Source organism: Cheilinus undulatus, linkage group 21 (assembly GCF_018320785.1).
Source record: "Cheilinus undulatus linkage group 21, ASM1832078v1, whole genome shotgun sequence".
Lineage (NCBI taxonomy): Eukaryota > Metazoa > Chordata > Actinopteri > Labriformes > Labridae > Cheilinus > Cheilinus undulatus.
Window position 1 is genome coordinate 41768034 of NC_054885.1, and position 23067 is coordinate 41791100.

The 23067-nt window shown below is 36.8% G+C and overlaps 1 protein-coding gene across 1 annotated transcript; it reads right to left on the minus strand.

Moving 5' to 3' along the window:
* Positions 1–35: 35 nt before the first annotated feature.
* tspan4b (tetraspanin 4b) lies at positions 36–22115 on the minus strand. Its single transcript, XM_041777911.1, has 8 exons — positions 21879–22115; positions 17169–17238; positions 10915–11106; positions 10762–10836; positions 10397–10492; positions 1429–1542; positions 468–551; positions 36–262 (listed from the first exon to the last, which is right to left on the minus strand). Exons 2-8 carry the CDS (start codon positions 17235–17237, stop codon positions 194–196), a joined length of 699 nt encoding a protein of 232 aa, XP_041633845.1. The 5' UTR covers position 17238; positions 21879–22115; the 3' UTR covers positions 36–193.
* Positions 22116–23067: the final 952 nt, after the last annotated feature.

Genomic DNA, 23067 nt, shown 5'->3' on the forward strand with positions numbered 1-23067 from the left:
GATCAGAGTCTAAATGAAAGCATACTGATGAGAGGAAGTCTTTAGACAGATTTATTTACAGCTTACAGAGGAACGGTCTGGTTTAGCTCCCATCAGTCAACAAACAGAACTCTACAAGGAACACTATCAGCTGTCAATGAGTCCATTAGTGATGGATCTGACCGGGACAGGATCCTCCATCAGTGACCTGAGTTCAGTCCAGATGTTTCTCTGCACACAGAATCTGACAATACATGAGCATGGAGAAGACCAGAGCCAGGATCTACGGAAGGAACGAGGAGAACATGTCAGAGAAGAACTCTAGAACCTCTTCATCAGCCTTCAGATTTAAAACTAAAACCTTCTGGGTCAACCAAACCTTCACAAAACCACAACAAGAGACGACTGCAGCTCCTAACTATGACACTAGTGTCATCTATCAGAGAGAGATCAATGAGAGCAATCAGATCAATATCAGAGATCATTACCTGAACTACACCGATACACACTCCAAACACCAGCACCGATGGGATGTTATCCAGCAACCACTGCCGAGCCTTCTGGTAGCACGGCTGGAGATGGATGGGGAGGGGGGGTAATAAACATGTGATCAGGTTAGTTATCACAGACCAACAGGACACTGGAGACTGATGAGTGATGGACTGTCCTTTATCTGTCTGGTTCTGTTCTTCCTGAGATCAGACCTCTAAGCTGATCTCTAACTCTCCTCTCTGTCTGAGCTGATCTCTAGCTGTCCTCTCTGTCTGAATTGATCTCTAACTCTCCTCTGTCTGAGCTGATCTCTAACTCTCCTCTCTGTCTGAGCTGATCTCTAACTCTCCTCTCTCTGAGCTGATCTCTAACTCTCCTCTCTCTCTGAGCTGATCTCTAACTCTCCTCTCTCTGAGCTGAACTCTAACTCTCCTCTCTCTCTGAGCTGATCTCTAACTCTCCTCTCTCTCTGAGCTGATCTCTAACTCTCCTCTCTCTCTGAGCTGCTGTGATGTTTTCCAGATGTTTCTGTGATTGTTTCACACATGAGGAATGTCTGGAATGTTCCTTGCAGAGTTTTGAACCTGTTGCCTCTGAATGTTTGAGTGTGTTTCTGGATTTCAGATGTGTTATATTCTCTAACCTCCTGCAGCCTTATCTCCTCTCTGCTCAGTCTCTGTAACCTGTAGTGTTGTTGTAGTTACCATCATTATGAACATGAGCTAAGTGCACCTTAGACTGCTGTCAGCCATCATGAAACCAAAGAAGAAGAGTGATGCTGATTCTAGTTCTGCTGGTTTGAGGAAGTGAAACATGAACTGTTGGTCTACACTTCTATATGACAGGTCTTTGTTCAGCTCTGAGGCAGAGGTTCCTATGAATAACTGTGGTTTTAGCGTGGGTCATCATTTATTATTAAGGAGCTGGAAATGATTCCTGAGATAGATCTGAACCCACCTCGCTCCATCCATCCACACACAGATCTGACCCCACAGAGCAGCAGGACGAGGGCAGGGTACCGTTCAGGACCTCATACCAGTCTGTCTTATTGGTCACTCCACAACACTTGAACTGGGACAACCAACAGGAGAAAAACAAGGTGTTAGCATAGTGATTAACAAAGATTAATCTCAGATTAATTAGCACTATAACAGCTAAACTGTGAGAATAACAGGATATTTCTGTGGTGATGAATAAAGATTAATCTCAGATTAACCAGCACTATAACAACTAAACTATGAGAATAACAGGATATTACTGTGGTGATGAATAAAGATTAATCTCAGATTAATCAGCACTATAACAACTAAACTATGAGAATAACAGGATATAACTGTGATGATGAATAAAGATTAATCTCAGATTAACCAGCACTATAACAGCTAAACTGTGAGAATAACAGGATATTACTGTGGTGATGAATAAAGATTAACCTCAGATTAACCAGCACTATAACAACTAAACTGTGAGAATATCAGGATATTACTGTGGTGATGAATAGAGATTAATCTCAGATTAACCAGCACTATAACAACTAAACTATGAGAATAACAAGATATAACTGTGATGATGAAAAAAGATTAATCTCAGATTAACCAGCACTATAACAGCTACAATGTGAGATAAAACAGAATATTGTTGTGTTGATAAATGAATATTAATCTCAGATGAATCAACACTATAACAGCTAAACTGTGAGAATAACAGGAGATTATTGTGGTTGTTAATAAATATTAATCTCAGATTAATCAGCATTATAACAGCTAAACTGTGAGAATAACAGGATAATACTGTTGTTGTTAATAAAGGTTAATCTCAGATTAATCAGCACTATAACAGTTACAATGTGAGAAAAACAGAATATTGCTGTGGTGATAAATGAAGATTAATCTCAGATTAATCAGCATTATAACAGCTAAACTGTGAGAATAACAGGATATTATTGTGGTTGTTAATAAATATTAATCTCAGATTAATCAGCACTGAAACAGCTAAACTGTGAGAATAACATAATAATACTTAGTGGGAAATAAAGATTAATCTCAGATTAATCAGCAGTATAACAGCTAAACTGTGAGAATAACAGGATATTTCTGTGGTGGTGAATAAAGATTTATCTCAGATTAATCAGCATTATACCAGCTAAACTGTCAGAATAACAGGATATTACTGTGGTGATGAATAAAGATTAATCTCAGAGTAATCAGCACTATAACAGCTAAACTGAGAATAACATGATAATACTTAGTGATAAATAAATATTAATCTCACATTAGTCAGCACTATAACAGCTAAACTGTGAGAATAACACGATATTATTGTGGTTGTTAATACAGATTAATCTCAGATTAATCAGCACTAAAACAACTAAACTGTCGGAATAACAGGATATTTCTGTTGTTGTTAATAAAGATTAATCTCAGATTAATCAGCATTATAACAGCTAAACTGTGAGAATAACAGGATATTTCTGTGGTGTTGAATAAAGATTTATCTCAGATTAATCAGCATTATAACAGGTAAACTGTGAGAATAACAGGATATTACTGTGGTTGTTAATAAAGATTAATCTCGGATGAATTAGCACTATAACAGCTAAACTGTGAGAATAACAGGATAATACTTAGTGATAAATAAAGATTAATCTCAGATTAATCAGCACTGAAACAGCTAAACTGTGAGAAAAACAGGAAATTACTGTGGTTGTTAATAAAGATTAATTTCAGATTAATCAGCATTATAACAGCTAAACTGTGACAATAACAGGATATTACTGTGGTGATGAATAAAGATTAATCTCAGATGAATCAGCAATATGACAGCTAAACTGTGAGAATAAAAGGATATTACTGTGGTGATTAATCTCAGATAAATTTTAGATTAATCAGCACTATAACAGCCAAAATGTGAGAATAACAGGGTATTTCTATAGTGATGAATAAAGATTAATCTCAGATTAATCAGCACTACAACAGCTAAACTTTGAGAATAACAGAATATTGCTGTGGTGATGAATAAATATTAATCTCAGAATAATCAGCACTATAACAGCTAATCTGTGAGAATAACAGGATATTACTGTGGTTGTTAATAAAGATTAATCTCAGATTAATCAGCACTATAACAGCTTAACTGTGAGAATAACAGGATATTACTGTGGTTGTTAATAAAGATTAATCTCAGATGAATCAGCACTATAACAGCTAAACTGTGAGAATAACAGGATAATACTTAGTGATAAATAAAGATTAATCTCAGATTAATCAGCATTATACCAGCTAAAATGTGAGAAAAACAGGATATAACTGTGGTTGTTAATAAAGATTAATCTCAGATTAATCAGCATTACACCAGCTAAACTGTGAGAAAAACAGGATATTACTGTGGTTGTTAATAAAGTTTAATTTCAGATTAATCAGCACTATAACAGCTAAACTGTGAGAATAAAAGGGTATTACTGTGGTGATTAATCTCAGATAAGTCTCAGATTAATCAGCACTAAAACAGCCAAAATTTGAGAATAACAGGATATTTCTATAGTGATGAATAAAGATTAGTCTCAGAATAATCAGCACTATAACAGCTAAACTGTGAGAATAACAGGATATTACTGTGGTTGTTAATAAAGATTAATCTCTGATTAATCAGCAATATGACAGCTAAAATGTGAGAAACAACAGGATATTGTTGTGGTTGTTAATAAAGATTAATCAGCATTATAACAGCTAAACTGCGAGAATAACAGGATATTATTGTGGTTGTTAATAAAGATTAATCTCAGATTAATCAGCACTATAACAGCTAAACTGCAAGAATAACAGGATATTACTGTGATGATTAATAAAGATTAATCTCACATTAATCAGCACTATAACAACTAAACTGTGAGAATAACAGGATATTATTGTGGTTGTTAATAAAGATTTATCTCAGATGAATCAGCATTATACAGCTAAACTGTGAGAATAACAGGATATTACTGTGGTTGTTAATAAAGATTAATCTCAGATTAATCAACATTATAACATCTTAACTGTGAGAATAACAGGATATTATTGTGGGTTTTACTAAAGATTAATCTCAGATTAATCAGCACTATAACAGCTTAACTGTGAGAATAACAGGATAATACTTAGTGATTAATAAAGATTAATCTCAGATTAATCAGCAGTACAACAGCTAAACTGTGAGAATAACAGGATATTATTGTGGTTGTTAATAAAGATTAATTTCAGATTAATCAGCATTATAACAGCTAAACTGTGACAATAACAGGATATTACTGTGGTGATGAATGAAGATTAATCTCAGATGAATCAGCAATATGACAGCTAAACTGTGGGAATAACAGGATATTACTGTGGTGATTAATCTCAGATTAATCAGCACTAAAACAGCTAAACTGTGAGAATAACAGGATATTATTGTGGTGATGAATTAACATTTATCTCAGATTAATCAGCATTATAACAGCTAAAATGTGAGAATAACAGGATATTATTGTGGTTTTTACTAAAGATTAACAAAGATTAATCAGCAGTATAACAGCTAAACTGTGAGAATAACAGGATATTACTGTGGTTGTTAATAAAGATTAATCTCAGATTAATCGGCATTATAACAGCTAAACTGTGAGAATAACAGGATATTATTGTGGTTGTTAATAAAGATTAATCTCAGATTAATCAGCAGTATAACAGCTAAACTGTGGGAATAACATGATATTACTGTGGTGATTAATCTCAGATTAATCAGCACTAAAACAGCTAAACTGTAAGAATAACAGGATATTATTGTGGTTGTCAATAAATATTAATCTCAGATTAATCAGCATTATAACAACTAAACTGTGAGAATAACAGGATATTATTGTGGTTGTTAATAAATATTAATCTCAGATTAATTAGCATTATAACAGCTAAACTTTGAGAATAACAGGATATTATTGTGGTTGTCAATAAAGATTAATCTCAGATTAATCAGCATTATAACAGCTAAACTGTGGGAATAACATGATATTACTGTGGTGATTAATCTCAGATTAATCAGCACTAAAACAGCTAAACTGTAAGAATAACAGGATATTATTGTGGTTGTCAATAAATATTAATCTCAGATTAATCAGCATTATAACAACTAAACTGTGAGAATAACAGGATATTATTGTGGTTGTTAATAAATATTAATCTCAGATTAATTAGCATTATAACAGCTAAACTTTGAGAATAAGAGGATATTATTGTGGTTGTCAATAATGATTAATCTCAGATTAATCAGCATTATAACAGCTTAACTGTGAGAATAACAGGATATTACTGTGGTTGTTAATAAAGATTAATCTCAGATTAATCAACATTATAACAGCTTAACTGTGAGAATAACAGGATATTATTGTGGGTTTAACTAAAGATTAATCTCAGATTAATCAGCACTATAACAGCTAAACTGTGAGAATAACAGGATATTACTGTGGTTGTTAATAAAGATTAATCTCAGATTAATCAACATTATAACAGCTTAACTGTGAGAATAAATGGATATTATTGTGGGTTTTACTAAAGATTAATCTCAGATTAATCAGCACTATAACAGCTAAACTGTGAGAATAACAGGATAATACTTAGTGATAAATAAAGATTAATCTCAGATTAATCAGCAGTACAACAGCTAAACTGTGAGAATAACAGGATATTATTGTGGTTGTTAATAAAGATTAATTTCAGATTAATCAGCATTATAACAGCTAAACTGTGACAATAACAGGATATTACTGTGGTGATGAATAAAGATTAATCTCAGATGAATCAGCAATATGACAGCTAAACTGTGGGAATAACAGGATATTACTGTGGTGATTAATCTCAGATTAATCAGCACTAAAACAGCTAAACTGTAAGAATAACAGGATATTATTGTGGTGATGAATAAACATTTATCTCAGATTAATCAGCATTATAACAGCTAAACTGTGAGAATAACAGGATATTATTGTGGTTTTTACTAAAGATTAACAAAGATTAATCAGCAGTATAACAGCTAAACTGTGAGAATAACAGGATATTACTGTGGTTGTTAATAAAGATTAATCTCAGATTAATCGGCATTATAACAGCTAAACTGTGAGAATAACAGGATATTATTGTGGTTGTTGATAAAGATTAATCTCAGATCAATCAGCAGTATAACAGCTAAACTGTGGGAATAACATGATATAACTGTGGTGATTAATCTCAGATTAATCAGCACTAAAACAGCTAAACTGTAAGAATAACAGGATATTATTGTGGTTGTCAATAAAGATTAATCTCAGATTAATCAGCATTATAACAACTAAACTGTGAGAATAACAGGATATTATTGTGGTTGTTAATAAATATTAATCTCAGATTAATTAGCATTATAACAGCTAAACTTTGAGAATAACAGGATATTATTGTGGTTGTCAATAAAGATTAATCTCAGATTAATCAGCACTATAACAGCTAAACTGTGAGAATAACAGGATATTACTGTGGTTGTTAATAAAGATTAATCTCAGATTAATCGGCATTATAACAGCTAAACTGTGAGAATAACAGGATATTATTGTGGTTGTTAATAAAGATTAATCTCAGATTAATCAGCAGTATAACAGCTAAACTGTGGGAATAACATGATATTACTGTGGTGATTAATCTCAGATTAATCAGCACTAAAACAGCTAAACTGTAAGAATAACAGGATATTATTGTGGTTGTCAATAAATATTAATCTCAGATTAATCAGCATTATAACAACTAAACTGTGAGAATAACAGGATATTATTGTGGTTGTTAATAAATATTAATCTCAGATTAATTAGCATTATAACAGCTAAACTTTGAGAATAACAGGATATTATTGTGGTTGTCAATAAAGATTAATCTCAGATTAATCAGCATTATAACAGCTAAACTGTGAGAATAACAGGATATTACTGTGGTTGTTAATAAAGATTAATCTCAGATTAATCAACATTATAACAGCTTAACTGTGAGAATAACAGGATATTATTGTGGGTTTTACTAAAGATTAATCTCAGATTAATCAGCACTATAACAGCTAAACTGTGAGAATAACAGGATATTACTGTGGTTGTTAATAAACATAAATCTCAGATTAATCGGCATTATAACAGCTAAACTGTGAGAATAACAGGATATTATTGTGGTTGTTAATAAAGATTAATCTCAGATTAATCAGTAGTATAACAGCTAAACTGTGGGAATAACATGATATTACTGTGGTGATTAATCTCAGATTAATCAGCACTAAAACAGCTAAACTGTGAGAATAACAGGATATTATTGTGGTTGTCAATAAATATTAATCTCAGATTAATCAGCATTATAACAACTAAACTGTGAGAATAACAGGATATTATTGTGGTTGTTAATAAATATTAATCTCAGATTAATTAGCATTATAACAGCTAAACTTTGAGAATAACAGGATATTATTGTGGTTGTCAATAAAGATTAATCTCAGATTAATCAGCATTATAACAGCTAAACTGTGAGAATAACAGGATATTATTGTGGTTGTTAATAAATATTAATCTCAGATTAATCAGCATTATTACAGCTAAACTGTGAGAATGACAGGATATTATTGTGGTTGTTAATAAAGATTAATCTCAGATTAATCAGCAGTATAACAGCTAAACTGTGGGAATAACAGGATATTACTGTGGTGATTAATCTCAGATTAATCAGCACTAAAACAGCTAAACTGTCAGAATAACAGGATATTACTGTGGTGATGAATAAAGATTAATCTCAGATTAATCAGCATTATAACAGCTTAACTGTGAGAATAACAGGATATTACTGTGATGATTAATAAAGATTAATCTCACATTAATCAGCACTATAACAACTAAACTGTGAGAATAACAGGATATTACTGCGATGATTAATAAAGATTAATCCCAGATTAATCCATACTATAACAGCTTAACTGTGAGAATAACAGGATATTATTGTGGTTGTTAATAAAGATTAATCTCAGATTAATCAGCACTATAACAGCTAAACTGTGAGAATAACAGGATATTACTGTGGTTGTTAATAAAGATTAATCTCAGATTAATCGGCATTATAACAGCTAAACTGTGAGAATAACAGGATATTATTGTGGTTGTTAATAAAGATTAATCTCAGATTAATCAGCAGTATAACAGCTAAACTGTGGGAATAACATGATATTACTGTGGTGATTAATCTCAGATTAATCAGCACTAAAACAGCTAAACTGTAAGAATAACAGGATATTATTGTGGTTGTCAATAAATATTAATCTCAGATTAATCAGCATTATAACAACTAAACTGTGAGAATAACAGGATATTATTGTGGTTGTTAATAAATATTAATCTCAGATTAATTAGCATTATAACAGCTAAACTTTGAGAATAACAGGATATTATTGTGGTTGTCAATAAAGATTAATCTCAGATTAATCAGCATTATAACAGCTAAACTGTGAGAATAACAGGATATTATTGTGGTTGTTAATAAATATTAATCTCAGATTAATCAGCATTATAACAGCTAAACTGTGAGAATGACAGGATATTATTGTGGTTGTTAATAAAGATTAATCTCAGATTAATCAGCACTAAAACAGCTAAACTGTCAGAATAACAGGATATTACTGTGGTGATGAATAAAGATTAATCTCAGATTAATCAGCATTATAACAGCTTAACTGTGAGAATAACAGGATATTACTGTGATGATTAATAAAGATTAATCTCACATTAATCAGCACTATAACAACTAAACTGTGAGAATAACAGGATATTACTGCGATGATTAATAAAGATTAATCCCAGATTAATCCATACTATAACTGCTTAACTGTGAGAATAACAGGATATTATTGTGGTTGTTAATAAAGATTAATCTCAGATTAATCAGCACTATAACAGCTAAACTGTGAGAATAACAGGATATTACTGCGGTTGTTAATAAAGATTAATCGCAGATTAATTGCTAATGCTCCTGTCTGGAGGTTTTCATGATGGTTCAAAGACAAACTTAGTCCCTCAGTAATCAAACTCCTGTAGAACTCACCAGACATTTCATTAGGCACAGCTGTTCAGCTGCTTGTTAACTCAATTATGTAATCAGCCAATCACAGGGCAGCAGATTTTCACACCGTTAGACCCATCTCTGAGGTTTACAGAGGACAGACAGAGTCAGAGAAGACCTCCTCTGAGCTCAGACCAAAACTCTTATTAAAGGTCAGAGGTCAGAGCAGACTGTAGCTGAGACTAGACAGCACGAATGAGACAGCAAGATGAGACGAGATAGACGAAACGAAACAGGTCAAACAGAACAGGACAGGATGAGATGAGACAGACCAGACTAGACCTTTATGATGATGTTGGACATGTATCCCCTCATTGATCCTGTGAGGTCTTGAGTGAGATTTGGTGGGATGAGATCTGTCACCCCTCTGAACTCAGTACGTCAAACCTTGAATCAGACACCTACATTAGCAGACTGCAGGGGGCGCTGTTCAATTCAGGTAAGGACAGGGAACAGAGTTCACCTAGACTGGACTAAAGAAGACTGGGAACAGGTCTCCTGGTCTGATGACTCTCTAGTTCTGCTTCACCATTAGAAGGAAAGGTCAGAAGAAAAGACATGGACACCTACCATACCGCCACCGACCACGAAACCTTCAATAAACCCCCTTTTCCTGATGTGCTCTTTGACCTTCACCACATCGTCTTCATCATGTCTACAGGCCTCCAGGAACCAGGTGCTGCCCTGTGATTGGCTGATTAGATTCTTTAGCTAGCGAGCAGTTGAACAGGTGTACCTAATAAAGTGACCAGTGAGGATAAGTAGAGTACCTGCCTGTTTGAAGCAGAAGTATGAAGAGGTCTTCTACTGACCATTTTCTGGACGTTGTCCCAGGATTTCTTCAGTCCTGGTTCTGTTGGGTAGATCTTCATTCCTTCTTTCAGCTCATCCTGAGCTTTAGCGTCCAGCTGACAGAGAGAGGACGACGACCATATATGGTGATTTGACAGGAAATACAGTCTGCTTCTTCAGGACATTGAACAGGATAACAGCTGGTATAACTGTGGATTCAACCGTGTGATCAGGTATGGGGTTTCTCTGAGTATTATCTTTAATGTGGCGTGACGGTGTGATGGCGTGATGGCTCAGTTTATAGTGGTCATCTTGAACTTGTTCTCTTACTTCTAACGTGCTGTGATGACCTGATGACTTGTCTAAGACAGTGATGAGAGCTCACCTTGTCATGGAAGACGTGGATGACCAGCACCAGAACGACCTCAGTGAGGACGAGCAGCAGCAGGATCACAAAGAACTGAAGGAGAGAGCGTGATCAGTGATCAATCAGGTATCAATAATGACATCAGGAGGTTACACCGCTGCTCCTTCTCACCATGACCAGCAGGCAGCGCTGTTCCTTCAGAGCGCCCAGACAGCCCAGGAAGCCCGTCACCATGGTGATTCCCCCAGCCAGCAGCAGCAGGTTGGCGGCCGACAGAGACGGGAAGGAGAGAGGGAGGGAGGAGAACTCGGCCTGAGTGAAAGAGAGCCAGACGCCGACGCCAAACAGACCGCAGCCGCCCAGCTGATCGAGGCACAACAACAACAAAGTAAACAACTACACAGTAGAGCAACTAAGTATCAAGAAGACAGTAAACAACGACAGTAAAAAAACAACAAGACAGTAAACAGCTATGCTGTAGAACAACAAAGTAAACAACGAGACAGTAAACAACTACACAGTAGAACAACAAAGTAAAACAACAACACAGTAAAACAACAAGACAATAACACAACGACAGTAAAACAACAACAGTAAACAACGACACAGGAAAACAATGACACAGTAAAACACTGGCAGTAAAACACTGACAGTAAAACACTGACAGTAAAACACTGACAGTAAAACACTGACAGTAAAACAACGACAATAAAACACTGACAGTAAAACACTGACAGTAAAACACTGACAGTAAAACAACAGTAAAACACTGACAGTAAAACAACGACAGTAAAACACTGACAGTAAAACAACAGTAAAACACTGACAGTAAAACACTGACAGTAAAACAACGACAGTAAAACACTGACAGTAAAACACTGACAGTAACACAGTAAAACACTGACAGTAAAACACTGACAGTAAAACACTGACAGTAAAACAACGACAGTAAAACACTGACAGTAAAACACTGACAGTAAAACAACGACAGTAAAACACTGACAGTAAAACAACTATAGTAAAACACTGACAGTAAAACACTGACAGTAAAACAACAACAGTAAAACACTGACAGTAAAACACTGACAGTAAAATAACGACAGTAAAACAACGACAGTAAAACACTGACAGTAAAACAACAGTAAAACACTGACAGTAAAACACTGACAGTAAAACAACGACAGTAAAACACTGACAGTAAAACACTGACAGTAAAACAACAACAGTAAAACACTGACAGTAAAACACTGACAGTAAAACACTGACAGTAAAACAACGACAGTAAAACACTGACAGTAAAACACTGACAGTAAAACGACAGTAAAACACTGACAGTAAAACACTGACAGTAAAACACTGACAGTAAAACGACAGTAAAACACTGACAGTAAAACACTGACAGTAAAACAACGACAGTAAAACACTGACAGTAAAACACTGACAGTAAAACAACGACAGTAAAACACTGACAGTAAAACAACGACAGTAAAACGACAGTAAAACACTGACAGTAAAACACTGACAGTAAAACACTGACAGTAAAACTACGACAGTAAAACACTGACAGTAAAACAACGACAGTAAAACGACAGTAAAACACTGACAGTAAAACACTGACAGTAAAACACTGACAGTAAAACTACGACAGTAAAACACTGACAGTAAAACAACGACAGTAAAACGACAGTAAAACACTGACAGTAAAACAACAGTAAAACACTGACAGTAAAACACTGACAGTAAAACAACGACAGTAAAACACTGACAGTAAAACACTGACAGTAAAACAACAACAGTAAAACACTGACAGTAAAACACTGACAGTAAAACACTGACAGTAAAACAACGACAGTAAAACACTGACAGTAAAACACTGACAGTAAAACAACGACAGTAAAACACTGACAGTAAAACACTGACAGTAAAACAACGACAGTAAAACACTGACAGTAAAACAACGACAGTAAAACGACAGTAAAACACTGACAGTAAAACACTGACAGTAAAACACTGACAGTAAAACTACGACAGTAAAACACTGACAGTAAAACAACGACAGTAAAACGACAGTAAAACACTGACAGTAAAACACTGACAGTAAAACACTGACAGTAAAACAACGACAGTAAAACACTGACAGTAAAACACTGACAGTAAAACAACGACAGTAAAACAACGACAGTAAAACACTGACAGTAAAACACTGACAGTAAAACAACGACAGTAAAACGACAGTAAAACACTGACAGTAAAACACTGACAGTAAAACAACGACAGTAAAACAACGACAGTAAAACACTGACAGTAAAACACTGACAGTAAAACAACAACAGTAAAACACTGACAGTAAAACACTGACAGTAAAACAACGACAGTAAAACAACGACAGTAAAACACTGACAGTAAAACAACAACAGTAAAACACTGACAGTAAAACACTGACAGTAAAACAACGACAGTAAAACAACAACAGTAAAACACTGACAGTAAAACAACGACAGTAAAACAACGACAGTAAAACACTGACAGTAAAACACTGACAGTAAAACAACGACAGTAAAACAACGACAGTAAAACACTGACAGTAAAACACTGACAGTAAAACACTGACAGTAAAACAACGACAGTAACACAACGACAGTAAAACACTGACAGTAAAACACTGACAGTAAAACAACGACAGTAAAACAACAACAGTAAAACACTGACAGTAAAACACTGACAGTAAAACAACGACAGTAAAACAACGACAGTAAAACACTGACAGTAAAACACTGACAGTAAAACAACGACAGTAAAACACTGACAGTAAAACACTGACAGTAAAACAACGACAGTAAAACAACGACAGTAAAACAACGACAGTAAAACAACAGTAAAACACTGACAGTAAAACACTGACAGTAAAACGACAGTAAAACACTGACAGTAAAACACTGACAGTAAAACAACGACAGTAAAACACTGACAGTAAAACACTGACAGTAAAACAACAGTAAAACACTGACAGTAAAACACTGACAGTGAAACAACGACAGTAAAACAACAGTAAAACAACAACAGTAAAACACTGACAGTAAAACACTGACAGTAAAACACTGACAGTAAAACAACGACAGTAAAACACTGACAGTAAAACACTGACAGTAAAACGACAGTAAAACACTGACAGTAAAACACTGACAGTAAAACGACAGTAAAACAACGACAGTAAAACACTGACAGTAAAACACTGACAGTAAAACGACAGTAAAACACTGACAGTAAAACAACAACAGTAAAACACTGACAGTAAAACACTGACAGTAAAACACTGACAGTAAAACAACGACAGTAAAACACTGACAGTAAAACAACGACAGTAAAACAACGACAGTAAAACACTGACAGTAAAACAACAACAGTAAAACACTGACAGTAAAACACTGACAGTAAAACAACGACAGTAAAACACTGACAGTAAAACACTGACAGTAAAACGACAGTAAAACACTGACAGTAAAACACTGACAGTAAAACGACAGTAAAACAACGACAGTAAAACACTGACAGTAAAACAACAGTAAAACACTGACAGTAAAACACCGACAGTAAAACAAAAGTAAAACACTGACAGTAAAACACTGACAGTAAAACAACGACAGTAAAACAACGACAGTAAAACACTGACAGTAAAACAACGACAGTAAAACAACAGTAAAACACTGACAGTAAAACACTGACAGTAAAACAACGACAGTAAAACAACAACAGTAAAACACTGGCAGTAAAACACTGACAGTAAAACAACGACAGTAAAACACTGACAGTAAAACACTGACAGTAAAACAACGACAGTAAAACAACGACAGTAAAACACTGACAGTAAAACACTGACAGTAAAACAACGACAGTAAAACAACGACAGTAAAACACTGCCAGTAAAACACTGACAGTAAAACGACAGTAAAACAACGACAGTAAAACACTGACAGTAAAACAACAGTAAAACACTGACAGTAAAACACTGACAGTAAAACACTGACAGTAAAACAACGACAGTAAAACAACGACAGTAAAACACTGACAGTAAAACAACGACAGTAAAACACTGACAGTAAAACACTGACAGTAAAACAACGACAGTAAAACAACAACAGTAAAACACTGACAGTAAAACACTGACAGTAAAACAACGACAGTAAAACACTGACAGTAAAACACTGACAGTAAAACAACGACAGTAAAACAACGACAGTAAAACACTGACAGTAAAACACTGACAGTAAAACGACAGTAAAACAACGACAGTAAAACACTGACAGTAAAACACTGACAGTAAAACAACAACAGTAAAACACTGACAGTAAAACCCTGACAGTAAAACAACAGTAAAACACTGACAGTAAAACACTGACAGTAAAACAACGACAGTAAAACAACGACAGTAAAACACTGACAGTAAAACAACAGTAAAACACTGACAGTAAAACACTGACAGTAAAACAACGACAGTAAAACACTGACAGTAAAACACTGACAGTAAAACAACGACAGTAAAACACTGACAGTAAAACACTGACAGTAAAACGACAGTAAAACAACGACAGTAAAACACTGACAGTAAAACACTGACAGTAAAACGACAGTAAAACACTGACAGTAAAACAACGACAGTAACACAACGACAGTAAAACACTGACAGTAAAACACTGACAGTAAAACAACGACAGTAAAACAACGACAGTAAAACACTGACAGTAAAACACTGACAGTAAAACAACGACAGTAAAACAACGACAGTAAAACACTGACAGTAAAACAACGACAGTAAAACAACGACAGTAAAACAACGACAGTAAAACAACAGTAAAACACTGACAGTAAAACACTGACAGTAAAACGACAGTAAAACACTGACAGTAAAACAACGACAGTAAAACAACGACAGTAAAACACTGACAGTAAAACACTGACAGTAAAACAACAGTAAAACACTGACAGTAAAACACTGACAGTGAAACAACGACAGTAAAACAACAACAGTAAAACAACAACAGTAAAACACTGACAGTAAAACACTGACAGTAAAACAACGACAGTAAAACACTGACAGTAAAACACTGACAGTAAAACGACAGTAAAACACTGACAGTAAAACAACAACAGTAAAACACTGACAGTAAAACACTGACAGTAAAACGACAGTAAAACAAAAGTAAAACACTGACAGTAAAACACTGACAGTAAAACAACGACAGTAAAACACTGACAGTAAAACAACAACAGTAAAACACTGACAGTAAAACACTGACAGTAAAACACTGACAGTAAAACAACGACAGTAAAACACTGACAGTAAAACACTGACAGTAAAACGACAGTAAAACACTGACAGTAAAACACTGACAGTAAAACGACAGTAAAACAACTACAGTAAAACACTGACAGTAAAACAACAGTAAAACACTGACAGTAAAACACCGACAGTAAAACAAAAGTAAAACACTGACAGTAAAACACTGACAGTAAAACAACGACAGTAAAACAACGACAGTAAAACACTGACAGTAAAACAACGACAGTAAAACAACAGTAAAACACTGACAGTAAAACACTGACAGTAAAACAACGACAGTAAAACAACAACAGTAAAACACTGGCAGTAAAACACTGACAGTAAAACACTGACAGTAAAACACTGACAGTAAAACAACGACAGTAAAACAACGACAGTAAAACACTGACAGTAAAACACTGACAGTAAAACAACGACAGTAAAACAACGACAGTAAAACACTGACAGTAAAACGACAGTAAAACAACGACAGTAAAACACTGACAGTAAAACAACAGTAAAACACTGACAGTAAAACAACAGTAAAACACTGACAGTAAAACACTGACAGTAAAACACTGACAGTAAAACAACGACAGTAAAACAATGACAGTAAAACAACGACAGTAAAACACTGACAGTAAAACAACGACAGTAAAACAACAGTAAAACACTGACAGTAAAACACTGACAGTAAAACAACGACAGTAAAACAACAACAGTAAAACACTGACAGTAAAACACTGACAGTAAAACAACGACAGTAAAACAACGACAGTAAAACACTGACAGTAAAACACTGACAGTAAAACAACGACAGTAAAACACTGACAGTAAAACAACGACAGTAAAACACTGACAGTAAAACAACAGTAAAACACTGACAGTAAAACACTGACAGTAAAACAACGACAGTAAAACACTGACAGTAAAACAACGACAGTAAAACACTGACAGTAAAACAACGACAGTAAAACAACAATGTCTTGTTTTGATCGTCATGTCAGGAAACATTTAGATCTGATTCTGAAGACAACGTCAGATCCAGGTGACCATGGTATCTGGTGTGAATGCAGCCTTAGCCAGACTGAAATGAAGAAATACTGACCCAGAAGATGAGGTTGAAGACGAACATGAGATATTTGACACAGCACAGACACCTCCGAGACACGGACATCCTGGAACACAGAGGCAGAGATTTGATTTATCAGGGACAAACATCTAAGAGTGTTTGAGGACTTATGTCCCTGGTCTAGGGGAACCTGTGGACCCACTCATCCCACTCCCAAGTCAGACAGGTACAAGTTAAGCCTACAATACTCTCAGTTATCCGGCTTTGCACATGAGCTCATTCAGAGAGAATGAACAAAAGCAAGATTATTCAGCAACAAACAATGGACAACAGCTAAATTTACCAAATGCCCTGAACCTTTAGACAACTCTCCACACAGCTCACACGACTCCAACAGTCCAAACACAGAGAGCTATGTATCGTCTTCTTTAGAGTTAGTGGGTGAAGGGCTGAGCAGAATGGTATTTACAGGCTGGAGGAGTGGTTGGACTCACTCAGACAGCGGCACTTTGGAGAAACAGCCAATTAGAATCAGCTCCTAATCAGACAGACACGCCCACAGACAGACACTCAACACTGCAGGGAGGAAACAGAGCTACCCATGGCAATAAAACAGAAACAAAAACCCTGACCCAGGGTCAGAACCGGAGAGAGAAAGAGAGGAGTAATAATAAACTACGTAAAAATGCAATTTCAGCTGAAATTGTGTGGGGATGCTGAGAGCTGAACTGTGAAAGAACTGCTGAAAAACCTGAAAAAGGAAAAAAAAAAGTTGAAAATAGCATAAAAAAATCCCCGAAAATAGCAAAAAATAGCTAAAAAGCATAAAAATAGCTGACAATACCAAAAAAAGTCCTTGAAAATGGCAAAAATAGCTAAATAGCATAAAAATAGCTGACAATAGCATAAAATTCTCTTAAAAAAGCATAAAATAGCTAAATAGCATGAAATAGCTGAAATAGCATATAAATTGTGTAAATAGCTAAAAGGCTTTAAATAGCCAAAAAGCATAAAAATAGTTGAAATTTGCATAAAAGCTGAAGAGTGCAATACCTGATTAGTGAAAAATGTAAAAAAAGAAAAATTTAAAAAGAGAATTTTTTAGAATTTTGTCTCCAGATTTACACTAAAGCACATTGTTTTATAATATTGTTCAGATGAGAGCTTTAAAAACCATAAATTAAAGCCACTTGTATGTGACAGTTTTAGAGCATGTTCATGCGTGACATGTTGCGTGTGTCTGAAAGACTCCCAGGTTGCTATGGTGATCAAAGCCTGTATGACATCATAGCTAATCAGTCCCAGCTGAGATCAAAGCTAATTAGTCCCACCTGTGAAAGCTTCTGTAAAAAAAACAGCTCAGAAACTTGAGTTGAGTGGCCAGAACATGCACTCAAACAAAATTAATGTAAGCCGTACTTGTGAAAGCTAGCAGAAAACCAAAGATATCGTGAGAATCAGCAGAAGATGCTGAACGCGGTGATATGTTTTTATGTGCGTGATGAGAAAAATCATCCCTCAAGAGTGAGTTGAAAAATCGGTTCTGAAAGATCGCACCCTGGGATCTTTGTTCAACAGTTGTATTGCTGCAGATGGGGAGCTGAAGGGATGCCGGTCCCGCTTTGAAGCCAAAACCACTGGTCCTTTTGACCTCAAATCTTTGCTGTGAGTAGGAGATGTGTGGCTATGTTTTTCTGTTTATAACTGCGGACCAAATACTTTTTTGAGGAGAGCAGTTTTTTGGGGAAGTTCTGCCTCGATTTCACACAGCTTCTGTGCTCTAAGTGTGGAAGGTACCATCCTCCTCTACTGAACCAGATCCTGAACCTGTCTGGGTCTTTGACCAGGATAATCCGTTCTTTGAAGACAGATCTGAGCCACATAGATCTTAATGTAAACTCAGACTTTTCCAGACGGGATGCTTCTTTAGGGAAATCAAAAATGTTCAGTCCTAATCTAACTGCTGATTAATCAGTATTGTTATCGATCAATGAACAAAAAGACTGAGACTAAAAAATGGATCTTTGCCCGTGGTTTTTACTCAAGTGAGAGCTTTAGAAATTGCATGAAAACGTTGTCAGCATTTGTAAAGAGGTTGGAGATAAGTGATAGGGGTTTATGTTAGTGAAACTCTGAGATAATTGCTCCTAAAGGAGGCAGCAGACAAAGTTGCCAACTTCCTCTTTGTTGTTGACTTTACCAGTCGAACCTTTAGCCCAGAGGACAGAGGAAATCAGAGAGCTAAGGGAAAACAGAGACCTCACCGCTCTGCAGATCCCCTCATCCAAAAGTGGACAGCGTTTAAGAGCACCTTAGGTCCTGGACGGCAGTCATTTCTACTTCTGATGATTAAAATCAGTTATCCAATAATGGCGGTCTGCAGCGTCTCATCCACAGTGGTGTGTCAGTGTTTGATTTCAAATGATCTGTGTGTATTTGTGTGTGTGCATGTGGGTGTAGGTGTGTGTGGGTGTGTGTGTAATGGGGTGTGTATGTGTGTTTGTCCTGACACTGACTGTTGACCTCACAGACAGGAAGTCAAACTGCTGACAGGAAGGAAGTCCCTCCCCTCCTCTGAGGACCAAATTATACTGCTGAAGGAATTTCCCATGATTCATAGCAGGAGCTCAGTGTGATTACTTAGCAGGTTTGATTTATCCTCTCAGATTTATCATCCTGTCTTTAAACCGCTCGATTTTCCAAACTTACTGATTCTGCTGTAACGTTTTAGTTACTGTCTTTATTCCAGGGGTTGTTTTCCTTCTAAATGACAGAGAAATCCTGGTAGTCTGAGTAAACCGGCCTTAGAAGATTCAGAGAAATCCTGGTAGTCTGAGTAAACCGGCCTTAGAAGATTCAGAGAAATCCTGGTAGTCTGAGTAAACCGGCCTTAGAAGATTCAGAGAAATCCTGGTAGTCTGAGTAAACCGGCCTTAGAAGATTCAGATGATTACCACAGTAATCTGATTACATCAGCATTAGGCTCAGCTTCAGTTTAAGGACGTCTGATCTTCATGATCACTCTCTAAAGGGCGTTTATCTAAGAATATGATGTTAGAAAAGAGAATAGAGGGATTAGAGAGGAGTGGTTTACAGCGCCTATAAAAGTACAGACCTTTTATTGATCTCATTAATCGGTCAGGGTCAGTAGAGGTTGGAATTCTTTGTGGAAAAACTCTTTAATGTCAAAGTGAAAATAGATTTCTACAAAGTATTGACAACTGATGTAGAATTAGTGTCTGCATTTCTGTGTAGCTTTCTCTGGATGCTACGGCTCATTGTCTGACTGGAGAATAAATCTTCTCTAAGCAGATTTTCTTAGATTCTGCTGCATTCATTTGACCCTCTACAAGCCTTCCAGGGCTGCTGAGAAGCATCCCCACAGCACAATGCTGCTGAGAAGCATCCCCCTAGCATGATGCTGCTGAGAAGCATCCCCCTAGCATGATGCTGCTGAGAAGCGCCCCCACAGCATGATGCTGCCACCAGCGTGCTCCACAGTGGGGATGGTGTGTTTGTGGTGATGTCAGTGTTTGGCGTCTTGTCTGATGGTCTCAAAGCTCCATTCTGGTCTCATCAGACCAAAGACCTTTCTTCCTCTTGACCATGGAGTCTCCCACAGTCCTTCTGGTGAACTCTAGTCCAGATTGAATCTGAGTTTTCTTCAACAGTGTCTTTCTCTTTGCCACTCTCCCATAAAGCTCTGACTGGTGAAGAACCCGGCCAACAGTTGTTGTCTGCAGAGTCTCTCCATCTCAGCTACTGAAGCTTGGAGCTCCTTCAGAGTAGTCATAGGTGTCTTGGTGTCCTCTCTCACTAGTCTCCTTCTTGCACGCCCACTCAGTCTGTGAGGACGGTCTGATCTAGGCAGATTTACACATGTGACATATTCCTTCATTCCTTCATGATGAATTGAACTGAACTCTGGGGGATGTTCAGAGACTTGGAGATGTTTCTGTCTCCATCCTCTGACTTAGACTTTAAATCACCTTTACTCTGAGTGTTCTTTTGTCTTCATGGTGTAATGGTAGCCATGAATACTGATGAACCAGTGACTGGACCTTCCAGGCTCAGGTGAGACTACTAGCACCAACTGTCTGGACCTCTGCTGGATCAGCTCAGTCTCTTTAACGGAGTTGAATATTTATGCAGACACTGATTTTACAGGTTTTTATTTCATTGACATTACTGAGTAGAAATCTGTTTTCACTTTGACATTAAAGAGGGTTTATGTATTTTTATGTCAAAAAAGCCAAATTATAAAGAACATTACTGATAAATCAATAAAAGGGTATGATATCCATGGGGATCAATGCTTTGATAGGACCTGTGTGAGGTCATGGATCACGTTAATGAGCAGCAGTAGTAAAGACTTCCTGTTAACTGTGGAGGTCTAATCTATCCAGCATATGTCCCTCTTTTATTCCAGTCTTAGCTGTTTATTCCTCAGTGTCTGTCTCAGAGGTCAGAGGTCGGAGGAGTTTCCAGGTTCTCAATAATGATGTCCTATTCTCATGAACCCTTCAAGGACATCTCTTTGGATTTGCACCAAAGTCCGTTGGCCCTAAGCTTAAGGGATTCCCAGCAGCCCAGAGAGCTGTCAGCCCTCATGTCCACCCTCTAGTCTATCAGTCTGGTTCTAACCCCGGTCTATCTGAACTCTAATATACAGAGAAGTCTAAAGAGAAGTCTAGTCTTTCCTTCAGTCCTAACTCAGTAGAATTAAAGGTGTAGTTCAAAGTTTACCTGGCGTCTCTGAGTCTCTCCACCTCCGGCTCAAAGTTTGATGTTTGTCTCAGAAATCCTTGAAAACACTCCACGGATCAGCAGCTGGAACGCTTTCTTCTTCTACTCAGACTTCTCTTCTTCTACTCTTTCTATCCGTCGTCTTGTTTTTATTCCTCTTCTTCTGTGGTGTCTCTGTCCTCCTCCTTAACTGGATGTTTGGCTCATGAAATTTTCCACGCAGAGGTTTTACTCTCTCTCTCTCTCTCTCTCTCTCTCTCTCTCTCCTCGCTCTCTTTGTCCTCAATCTTTTCCAGATGTCTGCCTGTGAGTGTTTCCTCTTTGTTCCTCTGCTTCCTCTCTCACAGCTCTGCTAGGGCTGGGTGACACGTGCACATTTAAAGGTCTATCAGTGTAAATGAGACTCTCTACGATGACATCATTAACGACATTATTAACCAGTGTTGTTTTAAATGTCTCATTATAATAAGAACCAATCACAGAAGTAAACTGATGGATCACATGATCACTGATTTGGTCTCAGTGGGGAATCATGTTTGTTCAGTCCAGATCAAACCTGACTGAAAACTCTAGAAGTCTGAGGCTCAAGTCTTTGATTTTGATGCCAGGTGGTCTCCTGAACATGGTCTAGATCACAGAATTCACTCTGACTCATCATGAAGTGGGCGAAGCTACTCAGGTGTGAAGATTCCACCGGCTGGATGTTTGGTTGGCTTTAAACATTTGGATCTGTTGTAGACTCTACCATTGTTGCAGGGTCTTGGATGGTTTCAAGGTCCTGGATGGTTTCAGGGTCCTGGATTGCTGCAGGGTCTTGGATGGTTTCAGGGTCCTGGGCTATTTCAGGGTCTTGGATGGTTTCAGGGTCCTGGGCTGTTTCAGGGTCTTGGATGGTTGCAGGGTCCTGGATGGTTTCAGGGTCCTGGATTGCTGCAGGGTCTTGGATGGTTTCAGGGTCCTGGGCTATTTCAGGGTCTTGGATGGTTTCAGGGTCCTGGGCTGCTTCAGGGTCTTGGATGGTTGCAGGGTCCTGGATGGTTTAAGGGTCCTGGATTGTTGCAGGGTCTTGGATTGTTGCAGGGTCCTGGATGGTTGCAGGGTCTTGGATTGTTGCAGGGTCCTGGGTTGTTGCAGAGTCTTGGATGGCTGCAGGGTCTTGGCTTGTTGCAGGGTCCTGGGTTGTTTCAGG

Excerpts from the sequence above, each read along its gene's own strand:
- tspan4b (XM_041777911.1), bottom strand. The coding sequence starts at position 17,237 with ATGTCCGTGTCTCGGAGGTGTCTGTGCTGTGTCAAATATCTCATGTTC. Across the intron at positions 11,107-17,168 it reads TCTTCAACCTCATCTTCTGG|CTGGGCGGCTGCGGTCTGTT; the intron begins GTCAGTATTTCT and ends TGCCTCGATCAG. Across the intron at positions 1,543-10,396 it reads GGGACAACGTCCAGAAAATG|TTCAAGTGTTGTGGAGTGAC; the intron begins GTCAGTAGAAGA and ends TGGTTGTCCCAG.